Below are 26264 nucleotides of genomic sequence, written 5' to 3'. Positions count from 1 at the left end.
GGTATTAGATTGTGGTTGTTTCACTTTTGTAAACAAAAATTCAATGGGAGCTACATGAGTGCATTCTCATCTGTTGGGTTTTCTAGGGCAAGGGGTCAAGGTTTGTAAAGAGATAAAAGACAACGAGAAGGTAGAGTGTTATATAGTGCACATGGAGGCAAAATCAAAGTCTACATGGCAGCCAATGCAATCACAATCTGCACAATCAGCTACGCCTATACCCACTATGTTTGGTAGTCCTAGTGGTAGTACTATTGTGACGTTTTCACACATCGCCCCATTACAAATGGGGACCCCCACTTTTTCGCTTTTTAGGTAGGTGTTTTTGCTTAGTGTCTTTAGCTTGGCAATGATCGTAGTTTTAATCTTTGCTCATGAGAGGTGGTATCTCCTATCAATCTAGGATGAGGAGTTGAGGTTAGATTGCTAGGAGGTGAGGAAGTTGCAAATGTTGTCAAAGTTGTCAATGTTGTTGAGTAAGTTAGGCTTGCATATAGTGGTAATTTTGCTTGCAGTTCCACACATCACCTTAAGATTATGAAATTTGAAGTTCATTGAGTGAAACCTAGGTGAAGGAAGAGAATCAAGAAAATTTGACTAAGTAAAACCTAACCCCTTGTTGACTTGAATAACTTTGTGCATGCTCACCATGCGGTCACCTTCCTACCATTTTATGTGTACTCGTTGCACAATGCACCCATGCTTACCCTATCAACCTTGTGCAAGTGTGCTTGCACTATGTGCCCAAGGAAAGAAGATGATGGATGACTAAATTGACTAAGTGGTACCACATGCCTGTTGTGCATTAATACATGCTTGCCCTTGGAATCTGCTGTGCAAGGCCAGGGTTGAAATGCACCCACCTAAATCAGGTGTAATTGGACCTGTGCACAAAGAAATCAGCCCTTAAAAGATAAAATCAGTCACAAGAAGGTGAAAATCTGACAGAAAATCATGTGCAGACCTAAAAACAGACTTAAAATCAGACCTAATGCAAACAACTAGGCCTGATTCAGATTTTCAAATCGGATCAGATCAAGGACAACTTCCATCAGCAGAAAGTCATATTCTGAATTGGGATTGCAAATCTCTGATTGGGAGGGGTTGGTGAGAAGTGTAGGGTGTGATGTATTAGTGTTACTATTGTATTTGATTCAAAGATTCCTTTGTTTTTCAGGTATGAACTCAGCAATGAAAAGCATGAAGCGAGGAGAAAAGGGAGATAAATTCAAGAGTTTCAAGTCAAGCAAGAGACAGGAGTTATCAAGACAAGGAACATTTCAGCAAAGCAAGTGTTATAATGCAAGCAGGAAGACTTCATCAGCAGGTACAAGTATACAAAGAAGTGACTCAAAGGAGAAGATTTCACAAGATTGTGCAAGGAGATGTGCTTTATTACATCATAATCTCAGGGCTTAAAGACATTCGTGATGAAGGATTCAATTGTGTGCAAAATGAACATCAAGATAGCAGGACAAGGAATCAAACATTACAACTTCAAGGATGCAGCTACTACCAAAGGATTTCTCTACAAGTTCAAGGTCTTCAACGCAAGGAGCTTATAATATCAAAGTATTCAAATGAAGATCAAGGGGAATTTTGCTATCACCTTGAATTTCCTTCAGAAATCCAAGGATATTATTAGTATAGGAGGTGAATCAACAACATCAAAACTCAAGACCTGGAAGATGGGCATCATATTACAAAGGATTTTTCAAGGCAAGAAGGATAACTTCACCACGTCAGAAGATGATCAAGATAAGTTACACAATGGAGATGGACTTGAATTTCCTTTGGAAATCCAAGATCCAAATGGATGATACTTTAAGGGTGATTTGCCCGCATAGGGAAAGATCAATGAGGGATCGCTTCACAGTGAGAGACTCTACATTCAAGGCTAGTATACCATGAAGATGCCCCTACATCAATACAAGATAATCAGGAAGAAAGTCAGGATGGTCAAAGTCAAATACATCAAGCATAGGTATCACAAGGTCTACATCATATCATCAAGATGGAGATGCAACACAAGGAGGTGGATCAAACGATCTCAAGGTATTCAAGAATAATACGCCTTGGACAGATCCCTACAAGAAGTGAAGGCATTCAGGTTAAAGATATGGAGAGGTCAAGATTAAGCATCAAGTGTGTGTACACATATCAAGAACAAGGACTACTGGGAGGTAGTATGATCAAGGTGAAATACATAAGCAAGGTGAACTCCCAAGTATGGAAATGGAAGAGAAAGTATAATCAAGGAGATAATTTCAGAAGAGTTAATCAAAGTTAGCTTGATTTCAAAGATGATACAATTTCAGAATATGCCCTATACCCACCATCATCACATCAAGCGACTGGAAATGTTGAGTATCAAGAGATATTGCTCAACTACAAACACTTTGTGATGATTTGTATGATGTAGCTGAGGTGGCATCCTTGTCATCATCAACCTACTCAAGTCGTGCCAAATCAGGATGTCCAGATGCATTGAACCTGATTTATCCAAGGTGGAGCAAGTGACATATGACACTATCAAATATTATTTTATGTACCTAACCTCATCATTCATTGGTTAGAATTAAAAGGAGGACATGTGTCCCAAATGTTGTAATCATTTCATTGGTCAAGAAAGAGTTAGTTGTAACTAACCCTAATTAGGGTTTTGCTATTAAATCTTGGCCATTGATTGGAGAATCAATTTGAGCCTTCAAAATGTAATGAGACCTCTATATAAGGCTCAAATCTCTCAATTGTAAAGGTTAATAGACAATAGGTAATAGTTGTAGATAGTGGTAGCAGTAGAGTAGGAGGAGGAAAGGAGAAATTGTTGCCAAGGCTTGTTGAATCTAATACAAGATTTTCATTGAAGAGTGGTGAATTTCACTGTGTTGTTTCTACATGTTGCATGGTTTCTTGTCACTTCTCAAAATTAATTAGAGTTCATTGATTATGGTGGATGCTTATGAAGATATTGTGATGAATTCCTTGGTTCATACTTTTTGTAGTTTGTTGATTGTAAGCTACAATGCAAAGTTAGACTAAACCTCATTGTTGCTAAGTTCAATTGTGGATACTTGTTTAAGTTGCGCTAGCATTGGGTATTTGAGTGATGTATTTGCAATGCAAAAATCTTCCATTTCTTTAGAAGATTGCATCAAGTTTGTGTAGTTGGTCTTAATGGCGAAGCAAATCTTGGTTTGAGGGGAGTTTGTCTATCTAAGGAACACATTCATTGTCATCATTGATCTTAGGAGTAGCGTAGTCTTTCTAAATCCTTTACCTCGTTTGTCTTTTATTTTCCAAAGTTAAGTTAAAGTCCATATTCCAGCATGTTGACGTGTTTTTTATGACAACGTCGAACACAGAGTAAAGTTGCCTAATGGTCACTTCACTCTCTCTTGATCAAAGTAAGATCGTATGCTAAGATTGCCGTGAGTTCAAACAATCGACTCCAAGGTTCCTTTATGCTACGGACGTGACTCAGTTGGTTTGATGTGATATGTTGGTAATCCAAGGGGCCTTACGTTTGGATCGTTCTTTCACTTTGCTATGGCGTGGAACTTCATCATCGGATATGGCAATTCTGTGATGCTTTTGCTTAAATTGAAATGAACTGTAAATAAAGGGGAAAGGGTTAGAAAGATCTAAATCTACTCCTAAGTGCAGTGATATCAATAGATAATGCTTTAGTGGACAAATTCTAGATAAACCAAGCTCTGCTTTGCCAAGTTTAACTACAACTCCGCAAGAACCGGTGCAATCTTCTGAGGATGTTGAAGGATTTTGGCATTGAGAAAGTGCATTTGAATACCCAACACAACGCAATCCAAACGACTTTTCACAATCGAACTTAGCATAGATTTGGAGGTTTAGGCTAACTTTACACTGTAACTTGTAATCAACAAGATGCAAAAAGTATGAACCATGGAAGTTCATCAAACACCATTACATTCTCCATTGAAATCAAAGCACTATACTACTTCTACTCTAAGTGAGGAAGGTGAGACCATGCAAGTTTTGAAAAATAACTTAAGTGGACACCATCAGAGAACAAATTTTTCACTGTTATTAACTCAAAGCTTATTGCAACAATTTCATACAAATCTCCCTCCTTTACAAATGAGGGGGTCACCCCTTTATATAGGCTTCAATCCTTGGCTACATGCAAAACCCTAATTAGGGTTTTCCCCTGAAAGATTCCCCACTCATGATGCAACAAGGTAGGAATCAACAATAAATGCCCATTACGCCCATATACAATTAATTCCAACCCATTACAATTGGTATTGAAAATGCATTAAATATACCATTCTTTACTAAATTCGCTCAACATGCACTGAATATTCCTCCATGCACAAATCACCCCATCGTGCTATAAATGCACCATCATCTCCACATGCGACGACTGCATGCAAAAGGAATCTGCCATAATGCCTTAAATGTGACAGCTACATGCGAAAGATGCTCCATTAATTCTTCATGCGTTGACCCTGCTGCCACTTGGCGAGAAACCCTTGGAGAGAGAAAAGTTTATCTGGGAAGAATTTTCCCGAGATTTTGAATTTTCGTTGCCTTGGAGAAGATTTTTCATCAATTCTGCACATTTCCTATTTTTATAGGAAAAATTTCAAATTAGGGTTCTAGGGTCCAGGAGAGAAAATTCTCTCACAAATCCAAATCTATCATCATTTTGAAATTGGGATGATTTTTGATGCCCAAAAATGGATTTTTCAAAATTTTTCCCCGGGGCAAATTTCTTGTTCAGTTCATCCTTGATTCCTTCCTTGCCTTAGAAATTTTATCTTCAATTCATCCTTGGGTGTGATTTCTTCCTTGCTTGGAATTCCATCTTGAAGGAAGGAATTTCTAGCACTTAGCCTAATTTTCACCTTTCCTGGAATTCTGTCCTGAAGGAAGGAATTTCCAACACTTACCTTTCCTATTTTTCTAGGAATTTTTCATTTTAAGCTCCAGGATTTAGGTTAGAGAAAACTTCTCTCACTTGGCCAATTTTTATTCTCGTCTTGAAATTTCTTTATTCTTTTGCAAATTTCCATGCCTGGGAGGGAAATTTTGAATTCTTCCTTGAGGGGATTTTCCTTCTCTCAATTTCTTCCTTGGGCGTGATTCCACTTAGCGAAGGAATTTCCAACTTTTCAAGTTTTCCTTGATGCCTTGATTTTGGCGCCATCCTCAACACTTGGGCGCCATTTTGCTCCTGCCAAGGAATTTGGTATTTTGTAAGTTTTCCTTGCTTCATTCATTTTGGTGCCCCTTCCTAAACTAGGGTGCTGTTTCCACCTGATGAAGGAAATTCATGCTTTTAAATCTTTCCTTGACAACCTCCTTTTGGCACACTACCTAGCCCCTTGGGTGCTATTTCCACCATGCCATGGAATTTGGCATTTTCTAAACTCTCCATGCCTTGACCACTTTGGTACCCTCCTCTATGCATGGGTGTTGTTTTGCCTCTAGGAAGGAATTTTGCATTTTTAGACTTTTCCAAGGCACCATGGATTTGGCGCCCTTTTGACTACTTGGGCATTGTTTTGCCTTGAGCAAGGAAATTTGTGATTTTCCAATTTTCCATGAAGACTCCAATTTCGCGCCCTACCTAGGACATGGGTGCCAATTTCACTTGGCCAAGGAATTTCGCAATTCTTTAGTTTTCCCAGACCACCTCCATTCAACGCCCATCACCTTCCTTGGGCGCCATTTTGCCTGGGTGAAGGAATTTTGACCTGCCTCTGTCAGGACTTAGTTTTAAACATTTTCTCAATCAGGATGCCATTTTGGGGAATTGGAGTGATTTTCCATGTGCCAGACTTAGAAGATTTTCACGCTACTTTCCACTTCTAGTATGGATGCCCATACTTAGCCATTTTTTGATCCATTTAGCTTGCTTTTTGACTTTTCCAGATTTAGGATTGTTTAGGAATGCTCGGTCTCAGTGTTTGCCTGCTGAGAACCTGCTACAAATAGACTTTCCAAAAATAGAAAGTGTTTCAAGATGTAAGAGTTAGGGAAAAACAGAACGCAAAGATACTAAAAATAGTAAGTTTGATTTTTGGCAAAATAAGACCAATCCGGGAGGTAGTGAAATCCCTAAAAAATAAGAACTTTTTAAAAATAGAAAGTTGCTCAGAATTTGCTCAAATTTCACGTGCAGGATCCCTAGAGGGTCTTGGTTCCAATACAACACTCAGTGTTTGCAAAACCCTAAAGGAAAGGCCTCAAATTCAAGTCCGAAGGTGAAAACCCTAAAACAGACAAAGCATGCTCTAGACTTCACCAAATTTGCTCAAACGAGCTGCAGACTTGATCAAACTGCCCTCCAAACACTTGCAAACTCAGAGGGTTGACGAAATGGCTGCAAAAGACCCAAAAACCAAAACCAAAAGATTGAGAGGGCCTAAAAAGTAGGGGGTCACCATTTGCAATGGGGCGATGTGTGAAATGTCACAACACAACAAAGTTCAAGCAAAACGTAAGTCCCCTTGTGATTCTAGCAAAATCACATCATATCATTGAGTCTATCCACATCATTTAAGTTACATAGTTCACATTGTAAACCTTGGAGTCATCTCATTTGATCACGTTGTATAGCATATGAGTTTTCTATGTTCAAGAGAGGATAGAATACCTTGGTGTTTTATTTTGTGTTTGAGGTGCATAAAAAACACATCAACTAGTACTAGTAGTGATATTCATATTTCCACAAGAGGGAAGAGGAAGACTACTGGTACTTCTAGTGAGCAACCAAATCCACTTGCAAATTTGTTCAATGTGCATTCACGAGATGTGGCAGTTCTCCATAACCAAAATTTTCTATGCTTATGCCATCCCATTCCATGTAGCACATTCTCCTTCAAACAAATGTTTAGAGATGTGGCTTGTGTTGGTACCTTGTTTGTTCCCCTTGAAGAACTTAAACTACACACTGCACTCCTTGACAAAGAATATTCCAAGGTGAGTGTGGTGATGGAGGACATTCGACAATGTTGGATCACAATAGTTTGCTCTATTGTCATGAATGGGTGGACAGGTATTAGACATTGGCCACTTATCAACATCATATTAGAATATTTAATTATTATTTTAATGGTCATTAGTGTAATTTTTGCTTTATTTAGTTTTCTATTTTTAGCCTCTATTTTTAGAAGCGGTTGTTTCTTTTTTAGAAACATCACCATTTGTAATTGCCTATTTAAACGGCTCTATAACTGAATAAAGTTATCCGATTGTGTATTCAATTAATTTTTCATGTTATCAGAGCCAGATTGGGTCTGACTCCCCCATGGGAGGACCGAGGATTTTGGGAAGGTTCCAGATCGCAGAGCATGGAATTTATAATTCTAAAAATATTTCTTATTGAAATTTTTTGAGTGAAATTTTTTAGAAAGTTTTTTTTTGGGCGAATTGTTTCCAAGAAGATTTTTTTCGTGAAGCAGGAAATTTTGAAGTTCCTTTCTATAGGGTCGTGTTCGTTTTTAGGGTGGATATTCACGGGCTTGTTTCTACAATTCGTGGGTATTCCTGCAACTGTATTTTTGCGAGTTTGTTTCTGTGAAGTTTGTGGGCATCTGGTTTTTGGCGTGAAGTTTTGTTATTTTCCGTGATTTTCTTCGGCCCTCTATTCTGTGTTTTGCAGCACAATTTTCACGTCTGCACATATCACGATTTTTCATGGGCGTTGTTTGCAGATTTTGCGTGAATAAAGGAAACCAAAACGCATTTTCTTTTCAAACTTGCGGATTTTTTTTGGTGTTGCGACTTGGCGTTTTCTTGTTTTGTCTCATTTTTCTTGGGTCCAACTGCGTGATTTTTCCACGCATCTATGACTTGTGCACTACGGCAGCAACTGGTGATTTCCGGGATTTTTTCTAAACTACGATCCGTGTTTCTTCTAGCATGTTCTGGGTTTCTACAAATTTTGTGATTTTTTTCTCAGTCAGGTTCTGCGATTTTCACGCATTTTTCATTGACAGTTTGCGTGGGTAGTTTTTCTTGCATTCTGGGCCGTGATGTGCATGGGAGTTTTTGCAAGGTTTTTTTTTTTAGCAAGGTGAATGCCGCAATTCTCATCTATGTTTTGGGTACCAAGGTGTTCGGCAGATTTTCGAAAAAAAATTATTTCAGGGTTTAAATATTTTTCCTTAAAAAAAAAAATTGGTTTTTTTTTTTCCTTAAAAAAATATTTCTGGATTTTATTAATTTTTTCTGGGGAAGCCTCTCGTCCTACAAGTTGCAGGGTTTTCACGATTTTTTCCTAAAAAATTGTTTGTCGGTTTTCTGATTTTTTCCATAATAAATCATAGGAGGGTTTTGCTTGATTTTTTCCTCAAAAATTAGGCTTTTGCCGCATGATGTCTGGTATTTTGCCACATGATGTCTGCTGTTTTACCACGTGATGTCTGGTATTTTGCTACGTGATGTTTGGTGTTTTACCACGTGATGTCTGGAGTTTTACTACATGATGTTTGATGTTTTACCGCGTGATGTCTCGTGTTTTACCACGTGATGTTTTGGGTCTTGCCGTGCGACTTTTCAAGGTTTTTGGTCCTGTTTAGGGTTTTTACCACTTTTTTCCACAAAAAATGATGATTTGTAATTTTATTTTTGGAGGGTTTGCTGATTTTTCCTAAAAATCGTGGTTTCAGGTTTTAGTTTGGATACCCAACATCAGGTTGGATGGCTTCTAGTATTCTTGATCATTCACACTTTGTAGATCCTGGGAGGGTTTCCGCCACAACAGAGTGTTCTTTTGCGTTTGTGATCAAAATACCTGCAGTGTCTTCTGTAGGGTAGTTCGTTGATAGAATGACCATTAAGGGAGAGTATTTGAATATTTAATTATTATTTACTTAGTATTTTAATGGTCATTAGCATAATTTTTGCTTTATTTAGTTTTATATTTTTAGCATCATAGTCACGTGTTGAGTTGGCTCATATTTCCTTGGAGCCATTGATTGTTCTAGGAAGTGCAAGGATGCAAAATTCTAGTTTCATATTTTGAGAGATGCCATAGAGGAGGTTGGGGCATCCAATGTTGTGCAGGTGGTTACTGATTCGGCATGTGTACAAATGGACCCAAAATTAAAAATTAAATTAGTAGACTTTGTGATGGAGAGAAGGCACGCCGGGTACCGACAAGTAGCAAATGTAGCTTCAACCAGTACACAAAGACATCCATCATGGAAACTTTAGAGTAATGGTAAGTCGTATAAACCCACCTATCCAATCTCAGTAGCTATTTCTGTGGGTAGAAATAATTGGTGCATTGATTGTAGAAATCAACAACTGCATATTTCTGAGGAGTCAATTAGTAGCCTAATCAGAAAATATACACATTTTTATGTCTGATTATAAAGAAAGAAATGGTATCGTTGTTGGTAGAAGGGATATGGATAGATATTGTACTGCATATCCTATTCGCCAATCTTCCTCCTCTCCCAGCACATCATATGATTGTAATGATGAACTAGATGAAATGCTAGATCAGCTCAGAATGGAGACACAAAAACAAATGGCAATTATTGAGTAGAAAGAGGCTCAATCAAAAAGAGTCGAATCCCTATGCAGCTTGATAAGATGAATGTGGATAAAAATTCCAATGCAAAAAATATTAGCATGAGTTTTATAGATGAAGAAACATATGATACTGGCCAATGTCCTATTTCTCTTTAGAGGTCATACAATGAAGAAGTTGAACATAAGGAGGTATTGCATCACCTTAAACAAGACCAGCAACTTCTTGCAAACATTTTGTTGGATAAGCTTAACTTGCTGCCCTTAGTAATCCAAATGCCTTTTCAATGAGTAGAGAGGAAGATCTTTATGAGGAGGATTGGTCTCAGTATCATGAAGAAGAGGATGCTCAATATGATGCATTAGGATATGACTTCGTGAATGGAGAAGATGAATGCAATGACTATGATGCAAGTGATCTGGGTTTTCAAGATATGGATAGTGCTGACAAAGATCAACATGAGTTACCCGCTCACAACACATAACTCCCAAGGAACTCACACAGCCAACCATACGGTCAAAGATACCATGCGAAGAAGGAATCAATGCATCACAATCCAATGGCCTTCCTACTGCTACAAAAGATGAGGTTACTTAGTCCCTTGCCATTCCATTGGACACTCTTTATAAATGGCTAGGAATGTATTGGATTGATAATGAAATGAAAGTATGACAGCCAAGGTCTACAACTAGATGCCTATATTTGATGGGTATGATATTAGTGAAGGGGACAAACGTTGAGGCATTTTCAGATTTTATGGAAAGCTTTCAGTTTGAGGATGAAGACATGTGGATGAGATTTTTTGTTGGGTCCTTTCATAGAAAGCCATAAGATTAATATCATAGTTTTCCCAAGCGTTATTTTGCCTTGTGGAATCAGCTTGTGATTGCATTTGAAGAAGAATTTGTTTTGCATCTAGACCTTGCTACTCGTGTCAAAAAATTGGCAAACATCAAACGGCAAGGAGAGTCTAGCATGGCTGTTGCCCTTTCCAAGATCCCAAATGATTTCTGACCTAACATGCCTGCTTGTATTGATGTGTTTCTTGGAGCATATGATGTTAATCTAGGTTCTGGTTCAATACGGGAAGAATTTAATTTGGACATGTAGCAGGCATACATGTTCCTTGATTTTGTTGACAGATTGAGAAAGGATTCAATTGCAAAATCATTATCCTGAAGAATAGATATTATTGATGGCGAACATGCTATTGTAGGCAGTGATTGTATGAAGGTGGCATCAAGTAGAAGCACAATATCAAATGATGATTGTATTTGTAGGTAGGTAGAAGAAAGTGTTGGTGCAATATGTGAGAGCAGTATAGATGAAAGTGACAATGTTTGCACATTCCTTTAGTTGGATTAGTTATCTGTGGGTGATTGCAATGAAGAAATTAATGGTGGAATGCAACTTGAGATTGAGAGATATGATCCTGTTGTTTGTTGCAGTAGCTGGGCAGTGACGAAGATGTGTTTGCAAGAGAGTCATTAGGTGAAGTAGCTATAATAGCTGATTATGCAATGCATAGACATATTGGATATACAAATGATGAACAAGGGAGTGTCTTGTTTGATCTCTTGCCCTCCTCTCCATGTTTGGTTGTGATTGTTTGCATGAGGACAACGTAGGTAGAGTTGTACATGGGAAGGAAATGTCACAAGTGTTTGTACAATTGATGAATTTCAATTTAAAGAGTTTTCGCTTGAAGAACATGAAATGGCTGATCATATGGATTCATATGAGAACATCCTTGTTTGGTGTGCACCATGTAGTCTTCCTCATGCTCAATGCGCTTCAATGGGGTCATATGAAAGTGTTGTTGTAGTGTTGAACGTGGAAGAAGTGTGTCATAAGTCTGATTGTGGCAACACATGTTACAACAGATTGCCAGGATAGGAAAGATGAAACGAGGCAATTTGAAGAGTATAGCTTTTTGCTAGAGGTGTCTCTTGATCCAAAGTGTCGTGTTAATGTTGATTGAATCAATATAAGTGATAGTGAGGTTCATTGGTTGCCTACTGTCCCTAAGGTGAATGGAATTGAATATGAAGTTTTCTTGATGATGAAGATGTAGCTTCTCATATTGTGGATAGAAGTGTGCTTGAGTTTGATATAGCTTGTAGTAATTTTGAGCAGCAACAAATTCACCAGGTTAATGATTAGTGGGTTGCGCAATTTTCATATATGCTTGAGTTTCATTTTGGACAAGCTTCCTTTTGTAGATCAACTCAATGAAGAGGCATATTTTTTTTGCATTGTGAATTGGAGGCATTCTCTTTCTGCCTCAATTCATCCATGGAGGTCAGCTGGTATGAAGATACCATGAATTATTGTGATGCTTATACAAGTTTTCAAGTGTTGCCCCTAGCTACTATAGAAAGAGATGTAGTGCAAAGTAGTGTGGTGGCCTATGTTATGTGGCTGCCATATAATGGCAAAATTGATAGTGGGGTTGATGTTCACTCTTTTGGAGGCAATAATAAGTTGATGCATGGAAACATGAGGCCTCATTTAATGCAGTTTGGAAGTAATGATACTTTTGGTTTGAGGGAGATCGACTCCTTTAGTAGGCTTGTCTTTGATAGAGGCAAGCAGATGGAGTAGTTTGTTCATGGCCATGTGCCATTGGTATATTGTAGGGTTTGACCTACAATAAAGTGGTAAGTTTTTGTGTAGCCACGTCTTCAATGTTTATTGCACCTTCATGTCATTGGCTGCAATTTGTTGTCCTTGTCCATATTGTGCTGTCTTGTATATATTCTATTGCATTTGTGTAGTCATGACCGTTTTTTGTCATCAAGTGTTAGTTAGTCCGTCTTGGTCGTTGTAGTTTTGGTCTTCTCTCAGAGATCTAGATTTTTGTTGTGCCTACAAGAGACACATGTCCCTAATAGAGCCAACATGGCACCCCATTTTGTTGTCATTTCATCTTGCACTATTTTGCTGAATATATTTGCAGTGTGTTTGAGTAATTTGGGGTGATAACCGATTTGAGAAATCCTAAGTGGGTTAGTTGTAGCTTATTCTTGTGCCTTTGGATGTTCAATTTCTCTTTCATTCCTTAGTCAAATACCCAAGTTGGGAAACCCAAAAATGGCCAAGTGTGTAGGTTGTTTGAGTGTAGCAGTTTTAGGAAATCCATATCGGTATGCTTTTCCTATTACTCTTGAAACCTTGCTTAGAGGCCTTGAAAAATTGCCCAAGTGTTGATTTTGTTGGGTGTGGACATTCAAGGTTACCTTATGCCTGTGTATTTGTTTGTTGGATTTTAAGCCCATTGGCGACTCCCTTGCTTCCATGCCTTTTTAAGCACCCTTTCTTTCACCTTCCTAACCCTTGATCCCCGACAACGATGCCGTGTTGGCATCATCATCTCTTCCTTGATCCTTTTCCTTTGGGGACATCATGTTGATGCCATTGTACTTTTGTTGATGTCATTATTAGAGTTCGAACTTTTAGAGTCCTTCCTCTCGTCAAGCCTCCTATCATCCTCCGATAGTTTGACTTCTAATCTCCATTACTTGAAAAATGTTTGTGTTTTGAAGTTTGGAGATTTGACATTTCCTTTACACCCCTACCTTCTTAGCACACATTTCCCGAATCCTTGATCCTTGAAGTCTCAAGAGTATTCTTGGCTAAGTGTTGTATTTGTTGATCCATTGGGTCATCAACAATTCCCTTTATTTGCCTTTCTCTTCAAGCATCCGTTCCTTAGGTTTCTTGATTCTTGAAGTTTGAAAATCTTTATGGGCCTAAGTATTTAACTTGTTGAACTCTTAGACTCCTTAATCCATCCATACCTTGGCATTTCTTTCCTGGACTCCCTAATTCCTTGACTTTCCGATTTTCAAACTTTCATGTCCCTCCTTACCCATCTACCATTTCAAGCAAACCTTAAAAGTCTGACATTTTGATTCTTTCTACCTATTTCCCTTATAAGAGTTTAGAGTTTCTCGTTCCTTTTTGCCACTTTTGGCACATGTCAAGTAGTATCTCCAATCTCCAATCTTTGACATCTTCCCTAGCCCATTTCGAAATTTTTCTAAGTTTTTCAGCTTTCCTCTAACCTCCTACCTTCCCTTCCATCCCCGATCCGTCAAATCTTTGTGTTTCTTTTGACATCATGCAGGCATTATTGCCCTTTTTGATGATGTCATCCATTCCATCACATCATCTTGCTATTGTCATGTTGATGTTATTGTCAAAGGTCGGACTTTTGGCATCTTTCATCCTCTCCTTCCTCTTGGCAAGCATTTCAATGGTAACACAATGCTTGATTGTTGATGCTCGATGCTTGACAAAGGATTGTATCATCGGGGCATCAATGGTTTTCATGGTCTTCTAGGCCCAATTGGTATACAACGTGTGATTAGCTCAAGGTCCGATGCCTGACAATAAAGGTCTTATCGGGATATGAAAAAAATTAATGACCATGTTCTAAGGCTGATTGTCAGGGTGGTAAGTGACGGATTGATGCTTTATCAATAGGCTATATGAAGCCCCAAAAGGCACAAATTCTTCCACGCACCTCTCTTCAATGCCATTTATTCCTGCAACTACCAGATATCTACCCAAAGAAGACTAGGAAAGGATTTAAATGCATTACCTCTCTTCAATGCCATTTATTCCTGCAACTACCAGATATCTACCCAAAGAAGACTAGGAAAGGATTTAAATGCATTTTAGCACGAATCCAAAGGAAAATGACGACACCCATACCTCAGCTATTATTTGCAATTTTGCAGAACCCTAGATCATGATTTTTTGTGATAGCTGTTGACATTTTATGACACCCTGGTCCATTAGTGAGAATCGATCAAAGATACATTCTATGGACTAGTACTACCTCTGTTGATCAAGCGCCACAATAGGGAATCATGAAAATGCTCAAGTGTTCTTTCATCATCAGGCAGCTTAGGTCCTTCGCATCTTGCCTTCAGACCCTGGAATCCCAGAAGCCCCAGGTTCCAAACCTTTTCCTTCATGACTCCAGAATCCCAGAACCCCCATATTCCAAACCTTTTCCTTCATGACCCTGAAATCCCAAAATCCCCAGGTTCCAAGCCTTTTCCTTCATGACTCCGGAATCCCGGAACCCCCAGGTCTTAAGCCTTTTCCTTCTTGACCTCAGAATCCTGGAACCCTCGGGTTAATCCTGGAACCCCCAGGTTCCAAGCCTTTTCCTTCATGACCCCAGAATCTTGGAACCCCCAGGTTCCAAGCCTTTTCCTTCCATCCCTCGGAATCCCGGAACCCCTAGGTTCCAAGTCTTGCCTTCAGACCCCGAAATCCCGAAACCCCTAGGTTCCAAGTCTTGCCTTCAGACCCCGAAATCCCGAAACCCCTAGGTTCCAAGCCTTTCCTTCAAACCCTGGAATCTCAGAACCCCTAGGTTCCAAGCCTTTTCCTTCTTGACTCCGGATTCTCGTAACCCCTAGGTTCCAAGCCTTTTCCTTCTTGACTCCGGATTCTCGTAACCCCTAGGTTCCAAGCCTTTTCCTTCTTGACCCTGAAATTCCAGATTCCCCAGGTTCCAAGCCTTTTCCTTCTTGACCTTGGAATCTCTGAACCCCTAGGTTCCAAGCCTTTCCTTCAGACCCTGGAATCTTGGAACCCCCCAGGTTCCAATCCTTTTCCTTCTTGACCCTGGAATTCTGGGACCCCCAAGTTCCAAGCCTTGCCTTCAGACCCCAGAATACCAGAACTCTGGGGTTCCCGACTCCTCTCCCCTTGCAACGTTTTCTTGAGGGCCCGACGTCCAACTTTCGATGACTTGCGACACTTCCTGATGATGTGATCAACACTCAAGGTTCTTAATGCTTCACCAACCCTTGCAACTTTTCTACTTTTATTCATGGAGCTATAGGGGCACATTTAATGCTTTTGCAGGATTGCCATCAGGTGGAGTACAAGCCATGCTTATTTATGGTTACTTGAATGCCTTGATGTCAAGCCTGCATGCTCTGACTTTGGAATGTCAGGCAATCCACCTTCTAGAAGTACTTTTCTTCTTGGGATTACCTTGTCAAGGTATGGCTAGGTTGCTTGCATGCACACCATGTCAGGTTTGCGCACTTCCCTGTCTTCCCTGACTGACATTCTTTTGTGCACACTAGGGTCAAGTTCTCCTCTCCTTGACCTTGGTCTCTCCTCTGCAACCAATTTGGTATATGTAGGCTATTAAGCGTCATTGTAAAGGGTTCTCCTTGTGCTGGCTTGAGCTACTCTCTGCTCTTTCACTTCTTTCGAAGATTTGTATATTTTCTTGCATTTCTGCAATTGTAAGTTTGGTCATTGGCTTGAGAATAAATTGAAGTTATCATTCTTGCCTCTCTTCAACTTATGCATGTTGTGTATGTTTCCTTACCTTCATTATAATTGTATGATTTGTGGCTTTCTCTCATGTATATGCTGTGTTAACTTGTTTCCGAGTGTGACTTGTGGGAAACCTTCTCTCCTTTGACATTCAACAAATTCTAACCTCCATACATGCGTTTGGGGTCATTCATGAAACTGAAATTTGTGGATCTCCACAGTATTTCAATTGATTCTTTGTGTCATTTCGGGGTGGGGAGAGGGACATCTCTTATCTTGGTGCATCACCTACTTTCATTTTAGCATTTCCTTCTCCTCTTTTTCTATGCAAGCTGTTAGGATAGGTTTAGAAGTAGAATTTGGAGTGTTGAGTTGGTTCGACACCTACACTTGGATTGAGAAGGAAGCCTGCCTTCTTTGGAGATTCAACTCCATTGTGCAAGGTCCCACACTTTGGGGTTGTTTCCATGTTTCACGAGGTTGCTGAGTTGATAGCTCAGTAAGGGTGCAAACTTTTGTGACAACAATAGCCTTGCATCTGTTTCATGGAAGATTTGGGTTTTAAATATGATTGAACTCTAGCAGACAGACATGGTTGCCAGCAATGTTTGCAGGATATCACGGATTTTCAGAGTCCTTAACCAAGTCTGCATGTTTCCCTTTTCGGGCGATTTGCAGAAGGATATATGCACATTGACTTTCATTATTTAGAGGAGGACAACTTTGGACTGCAGAAGGGTGTAGCAGAAAGAGGAATCGTGCAGCAAAACTAGAGGGTTCATAGTTCTAGATTTGGGTATTGCATCTTTTTTATTGTAATGATCTGGTTTTATCTCAAATATGTAATAAGAGATGTAACCATCGTAGATTGGATGATTAAAGTTAGATTTGCCCTTGATTGAGTTTCTCTCTGTGCATGGTGTACATTTTTTGATGTGTTTATGATTAGCTAGTCAGCCAGATTACTGTAAAGTCCCTGTAAAGCTTTTGCATGGTATCTTCTTGGAGCAATAAAGGAAATGTATGGTTATGTTTTTGAATTATTTAGTAGATTCATTTAATGGTCTGCAACTATCAATTTTTTTTTTCAATGTATGTGTAAAGCGTAGCTCGTCTATGCATTTTGAAAGGCATAGTCTTTTGTGATGTCTTGATTAAGGTATCACCATGGTTTCAGTTATTGCATGTTTGAATGAACTCAGAAGCTCTGTTGCCCGATTGGATAAAGACACTGGTCTGTTACTAACTTTTGCTCCCCATTGTCCTTTACACTCTCAAAATACATTTAAACACTTTTTCAGTTTTATTAGATTTAGTGTGCTCCAACTGCCATGTTTAATTTTTATAACATCCAAGGGGTTATTTTAAAGCACATCCATTGATGGTTTTTGTGGCAAATCATCTATTTTAATAAGCTGGTTAACCTTTAGTCTTTTAAACCAGCATATAGGCATCAAGTGACAACTGAAATAGGGGTGCACTATGCAATGGGTATGGTATGTGTCAAGGTAAATTTTGTGTTTCTGTGATAATATTTATTAGAGCACCTTAGGGAAACCCCCTTGGTCTTGCAGAGCCAGAAATGAAGGAGGTCTTACCCACCTTAGCAATTGGTCCTAAGTTACCCAACCTGAACATAGGACACCCCTGGCACTTGGGAGACTATCCAGGCTTAGGGATTTTGGGGTCTACAGCTCAGATCACCAACACCTACAATAGTATACCATCTTAAACACAGTTTTAGATGCTCTAGAGCTCTCATGTGCTCCTAAAACTGATGCAGTTAGACTTTCAGCTTTTATATTGCATATTAGAGTGTGGGCAGCATACTTATTATACACATTAAATTTTGAAGAATATCAATCATCAGTTCCCTTTATATATGTGTTTGTAACAATTAATAGGCCCAGGGTATGTTCGTAGTTCAGGTCTGAACACAAGGAATTATTAAAATTAGTAATGCAAGTGATTAAAAAATCCAATCGATACCAAGATTTAATATGGCGTAAAGCATGCAAAAAATAAATGTGGTACTAAATACTCTAGAGCTATTATGTACCAAAACTTGCTGTGCTAGGCTCCAGAATGTGAAAATCAACTACTGAGCACACCATAAGGTCACCCTTGAAGCAATTTGGTATCCTCTAGAGTCTGTAGTGGCTATATGCTCTAATACCAGCCTAGTCATGATGTCTGCCATGTTTCATTCCTACATGTAGACCATTTTCAAACCCAACCCTAACTTCTTGATTGGCCAGAGCCTTCTTTTACTAGGATGCATTATTGTCAGTGTGCCAGAAGCTTATCCAGGTTCAGTGAGCAAGTCTTCTACTATTTGGAATAGTGGGTTCTCCTAAGTTGAAATGACTCGCAACTTTGAAATTTGCGTAGGTAGAGAAAGGGCTTGAATAACGTAGATTATAAGTCTAAACTATCTTTCATGTATACAGAATGAGAGGATTTTTTCTGATTAGACTTCAATTTGTTTCAGGGGAGTTCACACTGCGTGCATTTCTAAATGGGCGCCTAGATCTTTCTCAAGCAGAGAATGTGGCCCAGCTAATTTCTGCAAAATCAGTGACCGCTGCAGAGACTGCTTTAGCAGGCATACAGGTATTCCCAGTGATTGCAGCTTATGTAATTTTTCTTAAACATACACAAGTATGCTTGATATTGTACTTAATGTAGCATGCATGTTCTGTAAAAAGTTTAGAAGTTGCACATCAACATTTTCTGCAAACATGTGCTTTGAAAAACTGAATGGTATGCTAGTAATTGTGGCTTTTCTGATCATTTTTATCAAATTTAATGAAATGTTTTTTATTGACAGAATGTTGCATATTTTATTGGTTTATATGTTATGTGACAGGGAGGATTGTCTTCCTTAGTGCAATCTTTGAGAATGCAGTGTATTGAAATGCTGGCAGAGATTGAAGCTCGTTTGGATTTTGATGATGAAATGCCACCTTTGGACACAAGATTATTGATTTCTAGAATAAATGAAATGTGGCAGCAAGTGCATCAAGCCCTGGAAACTGCAAATCGTGGTCAGCTACTCCAGACTGGCTTGCAGGTATTTTTTCATGTACTGATCTCTAAGTGTAAGATATTTCACTAAGTATAAGATATTTCACTGGTTGCATGGTACTCTAGTATAAGATATTTCACTGGTGCATGGTACTAACACTCCTATTCATGTCTTTGTTTAGGGGAATGTAGCCTTCTCAGTGTCTGTAAGTTGAATAAGTAAAGAGTATGCAAAATCCATTTGCAACATAGTGCTAGTAATAAATACTGCTAATGCTTGCAAATTTGAATAAATATCCAGTGAGGGTAAATCATGAAGTTCTGGAGAATATAGAATTTAAGTATATTGTGTCACACTTCTTCTTTTGATCCTTTTCATCTTTGTTTAACACTATAATATTATTCTATATTCCCTGAAGACACATGCCTACAGATTTGTTTTTTGTATCTTAACATCCTTCTCCATCAAAATTTTAAATTACTATGACAATGTCAGGGGCCTGTGGGAACAAACTGGCCATAGGCAGGAAGTTCATGTATTTGGATTCTAATCTTCAATTTCAAAATGCACTTAGGATACCATTCCCAGGCTCCGTTATGAAGATAGGTATTACTATTTTTCTGAGTTATCTTCATAAATCTTTAATTCTGCCTCTTTTAACTTTTTGCAGGTTGCAATAGTCGGAAGACCAAATGTAGGGAAGTCCAGCCTTCTCAATGCATGGAGCAAAGTAGGTTAGATTACCAACTTTAGTTTCACTATTTCCTCAGAATTCTATTTAAGAAAAGCTATGGGAATCCTAGGCTAGTAATTATTTGAAGTCATTTTGATTACCTGTGCATTGGTTGTGGCAATCTGAGAGAAAGGAACAATCTTAAGGTCTGCTAGCGAGAACATCTTGTGCCTAAATTTCCTCAAATAATATAATTGTATTAATATTGTCTACATGTTAATACCAATGTTGTGTCTGAATTGTATATAAGAGACAAATATAGTCTGCTATGTGGTAAAATTAGTATATGATACAATGATCAATGGCTAAAGAAAATTGATTAACTGCAATAAAACTCTTATTAGTTGCAAAATAATTGAAATCCAGATGAGTTATTGAAAAAACAAAGAAATAGCTTATTCTTGTACTGTGATACTGCCGAAGGCTATTCAGTCTTAAATATCCATTTCTGTAAGGTTTTAGCCTTGGTATTTGTTATGATTGAACCATGAATGTGTAAAATAGCTCATGGTGCTCTTTCTTGCAGCCTTTTAGTTCTTCTGAAATTTAAAACTAAAAAGGATGTCATTTTTTTGGGTGCAAATAACTCTCGCATCAGTACTGTACTTGCCATTTAAAATGTAAATGTTGTCATCTAGGTGAGGGATGCCAATTTTCCGTGTGTTCTGATTCTTCATTTTTTGAATATTGTTAAACAATTTTGATGCAGTGAAGATATTGGAATTTTGCTAGTTGCTCTTGTTTTAGAAAATACAACTAGACAAATAAGATTGATTTTTGGAACTTTTTTGTAATTTGTAGAGTGAGAGGGCAATTGTTACAGAGATTGCTGGGACTACAAGGGATGTTGTTGAAGCAGGTGTTGCTGTTCAAGGGGTTCCTGTTAGACTTCTTGATACTGCTGGCATACGGGAAACGGATGATTTTGTTGAAAGCATTGGTAAGATACTTCACATAGGAATTTGAGGTGCACTTATCACAGGCAAATCCAGACCACTATACTGTCTTAACATCCATGTAATATTTCGAGGTATCTATGGCTTATGCTTATCCATTTCTGCATTTCTATAGGAAATGGTAAACAATCATTGAAAACATAATCAACCATTCTTTTCCACCGAGGAGTCATCACTTATTACTCTCAATTGTAAAGTCTACTTGGTCAAATTGCAATTGAGAAAGAGTGCTTTCTTATCCATTATTATTCTAATTTATATCCCAGATTATTCACATTCAATTTGCTTTCCAGGAGTACAAAGGTCTGAAGCAGCTGCTATGGGTGCGGATGTGATAATCATGATGATTAGTGCTGCAGAGGGATGGACATCTGAAGACAGCAGAATTTATGAGAGGATTAAACAAAAACAGGTTGGTTTGATTGTGCTTCTATAATTATAATTTCCATGTATTGAGCTTATCAAATTCTTTTCTTCTAAATTTTAAAAGCTCTTGTAGAAAATTAACTTCAGTTCAAAATACAGAAACACCCTTTGCACCCTATAATTAAGAGAAACAATAAAGATGAATAAAAAGGTTTGGATTGATAAAATTATGAAGGGATAGAATGAACCAAAAAAAATGAGCAGCTGGATCTTTTGGGATTTTGGAAAGTGGGAGCTTGTAGGGATATATCCATAGGTTATTTATAACTCAGTGAAGCATAAAATTGGCATTGAATCGCGATTAATTGCGATTCTGATTAAGTCGGCCTTGCTCCCGATTTTTGCCCTATAATCGTGCCAGAAATCGTTGACCTAAAGTCAATGACTTATTGCCGATTAAATCACATATAATCACATCGTAAATCACGATTGAAATCCGCAATAAATTGCGAAATTTTTTCCTCACGAACTGGCTAAAAAAATCCCTAAAACAGATGCCCAAAACCTATAAGTTTGTTGCGTGGCGTTGCCTGGGATACCAGACACAGGAATAGACATGGGAATAGCAGAATCACGACACTCACGGAATAGCTGTTTTTCTCTTCTTTATCACCTACCATGTGCGACTTTGGGTCTTTTAGTGTTATCCATTTTCAATAAAAAGTTTATGCAAGCGTCGATAATCTCCTCTCGTCTCAAGTCATTATGATTTTGCAATAAAGTGTTTTTTTAATTGAATTAATTCTTTTTTTTTTGCAATAAAGTTTTCAATTAGAAATTTGATGGATAAGATTTTAAATTGTAAAATGTCAAAAGTTGGGGCAATATTTTTACTCATTTGTGAATAGTTATATGAAATTGTTTTTGATTATGTGAAAAACAGGTTTTGAAGGGACCCAAAACCCTTTACAAATCAAACAAGGGATAGAACTTGACCACTCAACAAAGAGGAGAGGGCCACAACCAAAAAATAGAGTCTTCCCCAAACGACACCAAGCAACCCAATCAAAGACAAGGCCAGAAAAACCAGCTCAAACAACCAACCACAAGGGCCCTCAAGATTTACAACTGGCCTTGTGGGAACGAAGAGTCATATCAAAAGAAGGCTTGGATGTCTTTGAATGCTTCCCCTTTACAGTAATCCATCCTTCTTCAACTTTAGCTACCGCAACAGACCAATCCGAAGAGCGCAACACCGATCTATCCAGATTGGAAGAAAGAGCAATGGTAGAGGGAGCAACAACCGTTGCGGACACAGGACGACATCCGGTAGATGGGGTGATAGATGTATCAACACACGGTGAAGCAGCCGGCGGGCTAAGAGATAGCAAACCATTTTCAGCAGAAGAGACAACAACATCTTGTATCACAACATCTTTAATCACAGAAACATCCTTTGTGGCATCCGAAGAATCTTTCTTCACCATTAAAGGATTTGAACCAGCCATAGTAGAAACCCTAGCATCCAGCAACTCTTTAGAAGAGTCCGCAGATTTCTTTATCGTGTAATGCTGGTATGAGGCCCCCGACCACCATGAAGCCACAAGATTTTTCTTCTCAAGCCCACAATTCTCAGCCTCATGACCAGTTTTAAAGCATCCACGACACCTGAAAGGAATACCTTTGTAATCCAAAGTTTGGACTCAGCTGCCAAAAGAGGAATTAATGACAATCTCAGCTGGTAGTCCCTTAGACACATCTAGCTCCACTAGAATGCGAGCAAAAGTAGTATGATAAAGCCCAAAGGATTCATCATCCACCATAATGAAATTCCCAATAGCATCACCTATTTTCTCAAAGAGAGAATCAACCCACAAATGGAGAGGAAGGTAAGGAAGCCGAAGTCGAACCGAAATTTTGTTGAACTTCTCAGAAAGGGGGTTAAAATCATAGTGCCAGGGTTTGGCCAAAAGCGGCATATTATCTTTCTCATAGAAAAAACTTTCACACAAATTTTTTCTTCTATCCTTAGCATTCTCAAATTTAGCAACAAAGAAACCTTTAGCCATAGGGTATATGTGAATTGTACCAAAAATGAGAGGACCCCATTGTTGAGAGATCCATTTATGCAGCTCCAGGAGGTTGGGCCAAATACCCTTGAATCTACAGATATCACTATGCTCCGTAAAAACCTTCACATTGTTCTCTATTTCTCGATCGGAATCCTTATTCACATTGACAGAGGCGGCACAGGAGACGGGGATAAACCCCCTGCTTCCCCCTCTGCATAAATTTGAGGCATTAGACAGATCTTGCGACACCCGAGTAGAGCCGGGGCAAGGGCCCGCAGCAGCCATTGACGCCCAGGAGAATCTTGCACGACCAGGTGCAATGGCGGCGAACAAATCCGAGTTACCGTTGGGGAGAGCAGATGCAGGGGAGTGAGCCAGAGCAGCAGGCGGGAACATTTTCGAAAAAATTCGGGGTACCTTCTAGTTATATGAAATTGTTGAGTTTGTATTGTTCCATCATTAATCCGTTTTACTAGAGTGATTATAAGTATAATTTAATTATATTATTTTTTTATGTTAAGTTTTGATAGGTAATAAATTTAAAATGGCAATTTTTTGAAACAAAAATATAAAAAATATTATTTATCTTAAATATTATTATTTTTCATATTTTAAATTTTTTTGTAGAAATATTAACTCATAAAATTAATTAAAACATAGATTCGCAAAGTAACTCATATTAATGTTGGTGGTGTATCAATGTTTTTTATAACATGTGAAACAAACTATTGACTATTTTGATGGTGTATAATGTGTCAACGGAAATCTATTTTCTACCATTCATGTGTTGAAGTCTCTATTTTATTTGCTTACAATATCTCTATGCTATGGAAATGCTCTTAAATATTATAAAAAAGTAGTTTTTGATTGTTTTTCTTCAATTTTTTACGTTTTTTTGTAAATCTGATTTTTTCCGATTTTTTCCTGATTTTTTTCCGATTTTTTTCCAATTTTTTCACGATTTTTTCAAAAAGTTTTATTTTTTTGGTTTGTCAATTAATTCCTCAAACGATTAATGCTTCTTTGATTTATCTAGTTCTGATTGGCTATAGAGGCAGGAAACTTACACTTTATCCTAAGGCCATATTGAAAACTAAATAGCACATTCATTTCTCACCTTGGGATTTGTATTTAATGACCTAATTTAAGCATTTAGTTTGAATATTAGATTGCTTTAGAGTTTTGATGAAGATTTGCTTGAGTTTTAAGAGAAGTGCTAACAATAGTTATTTGATTTTTCAGAAGTTGTCAGGTGCACCACCATCTCCAGCAATTCTCGCTCTTAACAAAATTGACTGCAATCCAGCAGGTACTGTAAAATTGCCACCTGCCATTGGGGATTCATTCAATAAGAAAGTATCAACATGTGCACCTAAAGGCCTGGGAATCCAAGATCTAGAGTTAGCCTTACTGGAATTGGTTGGCCTTCAAAACATTTCTGCTGGTGGTCGCCAGTGGGCTGTAAACCAGGTAATTTTCATCATTGTAAGAACTTTTGGCACATTATTTGTTTAGTCAAGGATGACTGCCTACAGGCTACAATTTCAAGCCCTTAAATGCAGATTTTTGTGTGAATTCTTGTTTCTTGAGCCATGTAATATTCCTTTCCATTCTGCAAATTTAATTTTAGTAAGTATGCTGCTTGAGTGCAGTATGGGTTTATTTTTGTTATTATCTTAATAAGGTTCTTTTGTCTTTGTTATTTTACTAATAGTGACATATTCTATATGCTATAACAACAAAACAACGAAAGTATAGATTTGAAAATATGTGACATGAAAAGGAATATGATAAGAACACTACAGTCTTTGTTGTTTTTAGCTGTTATTTTCTGAAAGGAGGAATAATTGGAGAAAATATCTGTTATGCAGAGGCAAGCTGAGCAACTTTTGCGGACAGAGGAATCTTTAGAGCGACTTAGAACTTCTATTGAGCAGGACTTGCCAGTGGACTTTTGGACCATTGATTTGAGAGAGGCAGCTTTAGCTCTTGGGCAGATTGGTGGTGTAGACATCAATGAAGAAGTTCTATCAAACATCTTTGGAAAGTTCTGTATTGGAAAGTGATTAGATAATTATTTTGCATGGGCTTGCAAAGTTTGATTGGAATATTTACCAACTCTTTTTTTTTTAACTAATATTTGTGGTAGTAATTATAAAAATTTGAGGTGGCCATTTAGCAAAAGGCTATCTAGTGTACAGGATCGAGGGTCCAACATGTTTAGCATTTCTTCAAACATATTATTCTGTGTTAAACATAAGTCTTTTTAAAATGAAGATATCATTCATGTGGTTTTTAATAAATAATATGTTATTTGATTTTGGATTATGCAGATTTTTGAATTTATTTTTGTTGCTTCATTATTATTATTTAAATTGCTTACAAATATCCATCTAGTGGGCCATGAAAGTTGTATTCATGCTGTCAAATTTCCCCAGGTTTTATACTTGGCTTCGTCTGCACTCATTCAGGGATTTTTGAACCAGTTCTCAATGCTAATACAAGTGTGTTAAGTTAAACCACAAGATTTCACATTGGACATTATATCTTTTCTATGGTAACAGCGCCACCAAATGAAATTTTAACCCAGTAGACAATCTTGAAATCACTAGCAATACGAAAACTCTAATCGTTTGGAGGATTGGTGCTTTAGTACATCTCATGTATTATTGATTTTTCAACAGGCAGTAGTGTGCCGCAAAATTGACTCATTTTAATTATATTACAAATATATAGAGCAATTCCTTATGCCATGAAATTGAAGCATGGTAATTATATTACAAATATATATTTATACAAATAGTTTGTGGTTACATCCATTTGAATGAATTCTCGACTAGCACAACCACAAATATTTTAATAATGGGAGAGTGGCATTCAACAGTAACAATGCTCTTCTTTCAAGAAAGAGGACCATATCAAATATTACTTAACCTCATGTCATATTTCATTTGAAATTAGTGTAGGGTTTAAAATTAATCGAGTCTTCCACAACATCCATTGCTGACTTCTATACAGAGTTAGATATTGTCCCAGAGGGAACACAACACTAGACCCTAATCATTGGACTGCAACAAACCAAATTGCAAAACTTGGGTACTCTGGAATTATCTATCTTACTACAAAGAAACAATTTGCAAAATTTAGGTAGATACTGCAAAGCAGCAAATTGCAAAATTTAGATACCCTGGACTGGATGGATGACAATGGAATACCTGAACAATGTGCTTTTGTGTGCCCACTTCTACTCGCTTTAAAAAATTAA

The 26264-nt window shown here is 38.0% G+C and overlaps 1 protein-coding gene across 2 annotated transcripts in view; it reads left to right on the top strand.

The window, feature by feature from the left end:
- Positions 1-25327, top strand: part of LOC131068198 (uncharacterized) — a 118980-nt gene extending 93653 nt beyond the window's left edge. The window contains exons 4-10 of one of the 2 annotated variants that reach the window (XM_058003372.2): positions 18336-18457; positions 18714-18917; positions 19543-19602; positions 20407-20545; positions 20855-20973; positions 24242-24469; positions 24871-25327. In XM_058003372.2, coding sequence (XP_057859355.2) covers positions 18336-18457; positions 18714-18917; positions 19543-19602; positions 20407-20545; positions 20855-20973; positions 24242-24469; positions 24871-25065 — 1067 coding nt within the window. In that variant the 3' untranslated portion in view covers positions 25066-25327. The remainder of the gene's footprint in view (positions 1-18335; positions 18458-18713; positions 18918-19542; positions 19603-20406; positions 20546-20854; positions 20974-24241; positions 24470-24870) is intronic. The other variant, XM_058003373.2, reaches the window with a different exon arrangement.
- The last annotated feature ends 937 nt before the right edge of the window (positions 25328-26264 follow it).

The sequence above is a fragment of the Cryptomeria japonica genome, chromosome 10 (genome assembly GCF_030272615.1).
Source record: "Cryptomeria japonica chromosome 10, Sugi_1.0, whole genome shotgun sequence".
NCBI classification, from domain to species: domain Eukaryota; kingdom Viridiplantae; phylum Streptophyta; class Pinopsida; order Cupressales; family Cupressaceae; genus Cryptomeria; species Cryptomeria japonica.
This window is presented reverse-complemented; position numbering and strand designations above follow the sequence as displayed.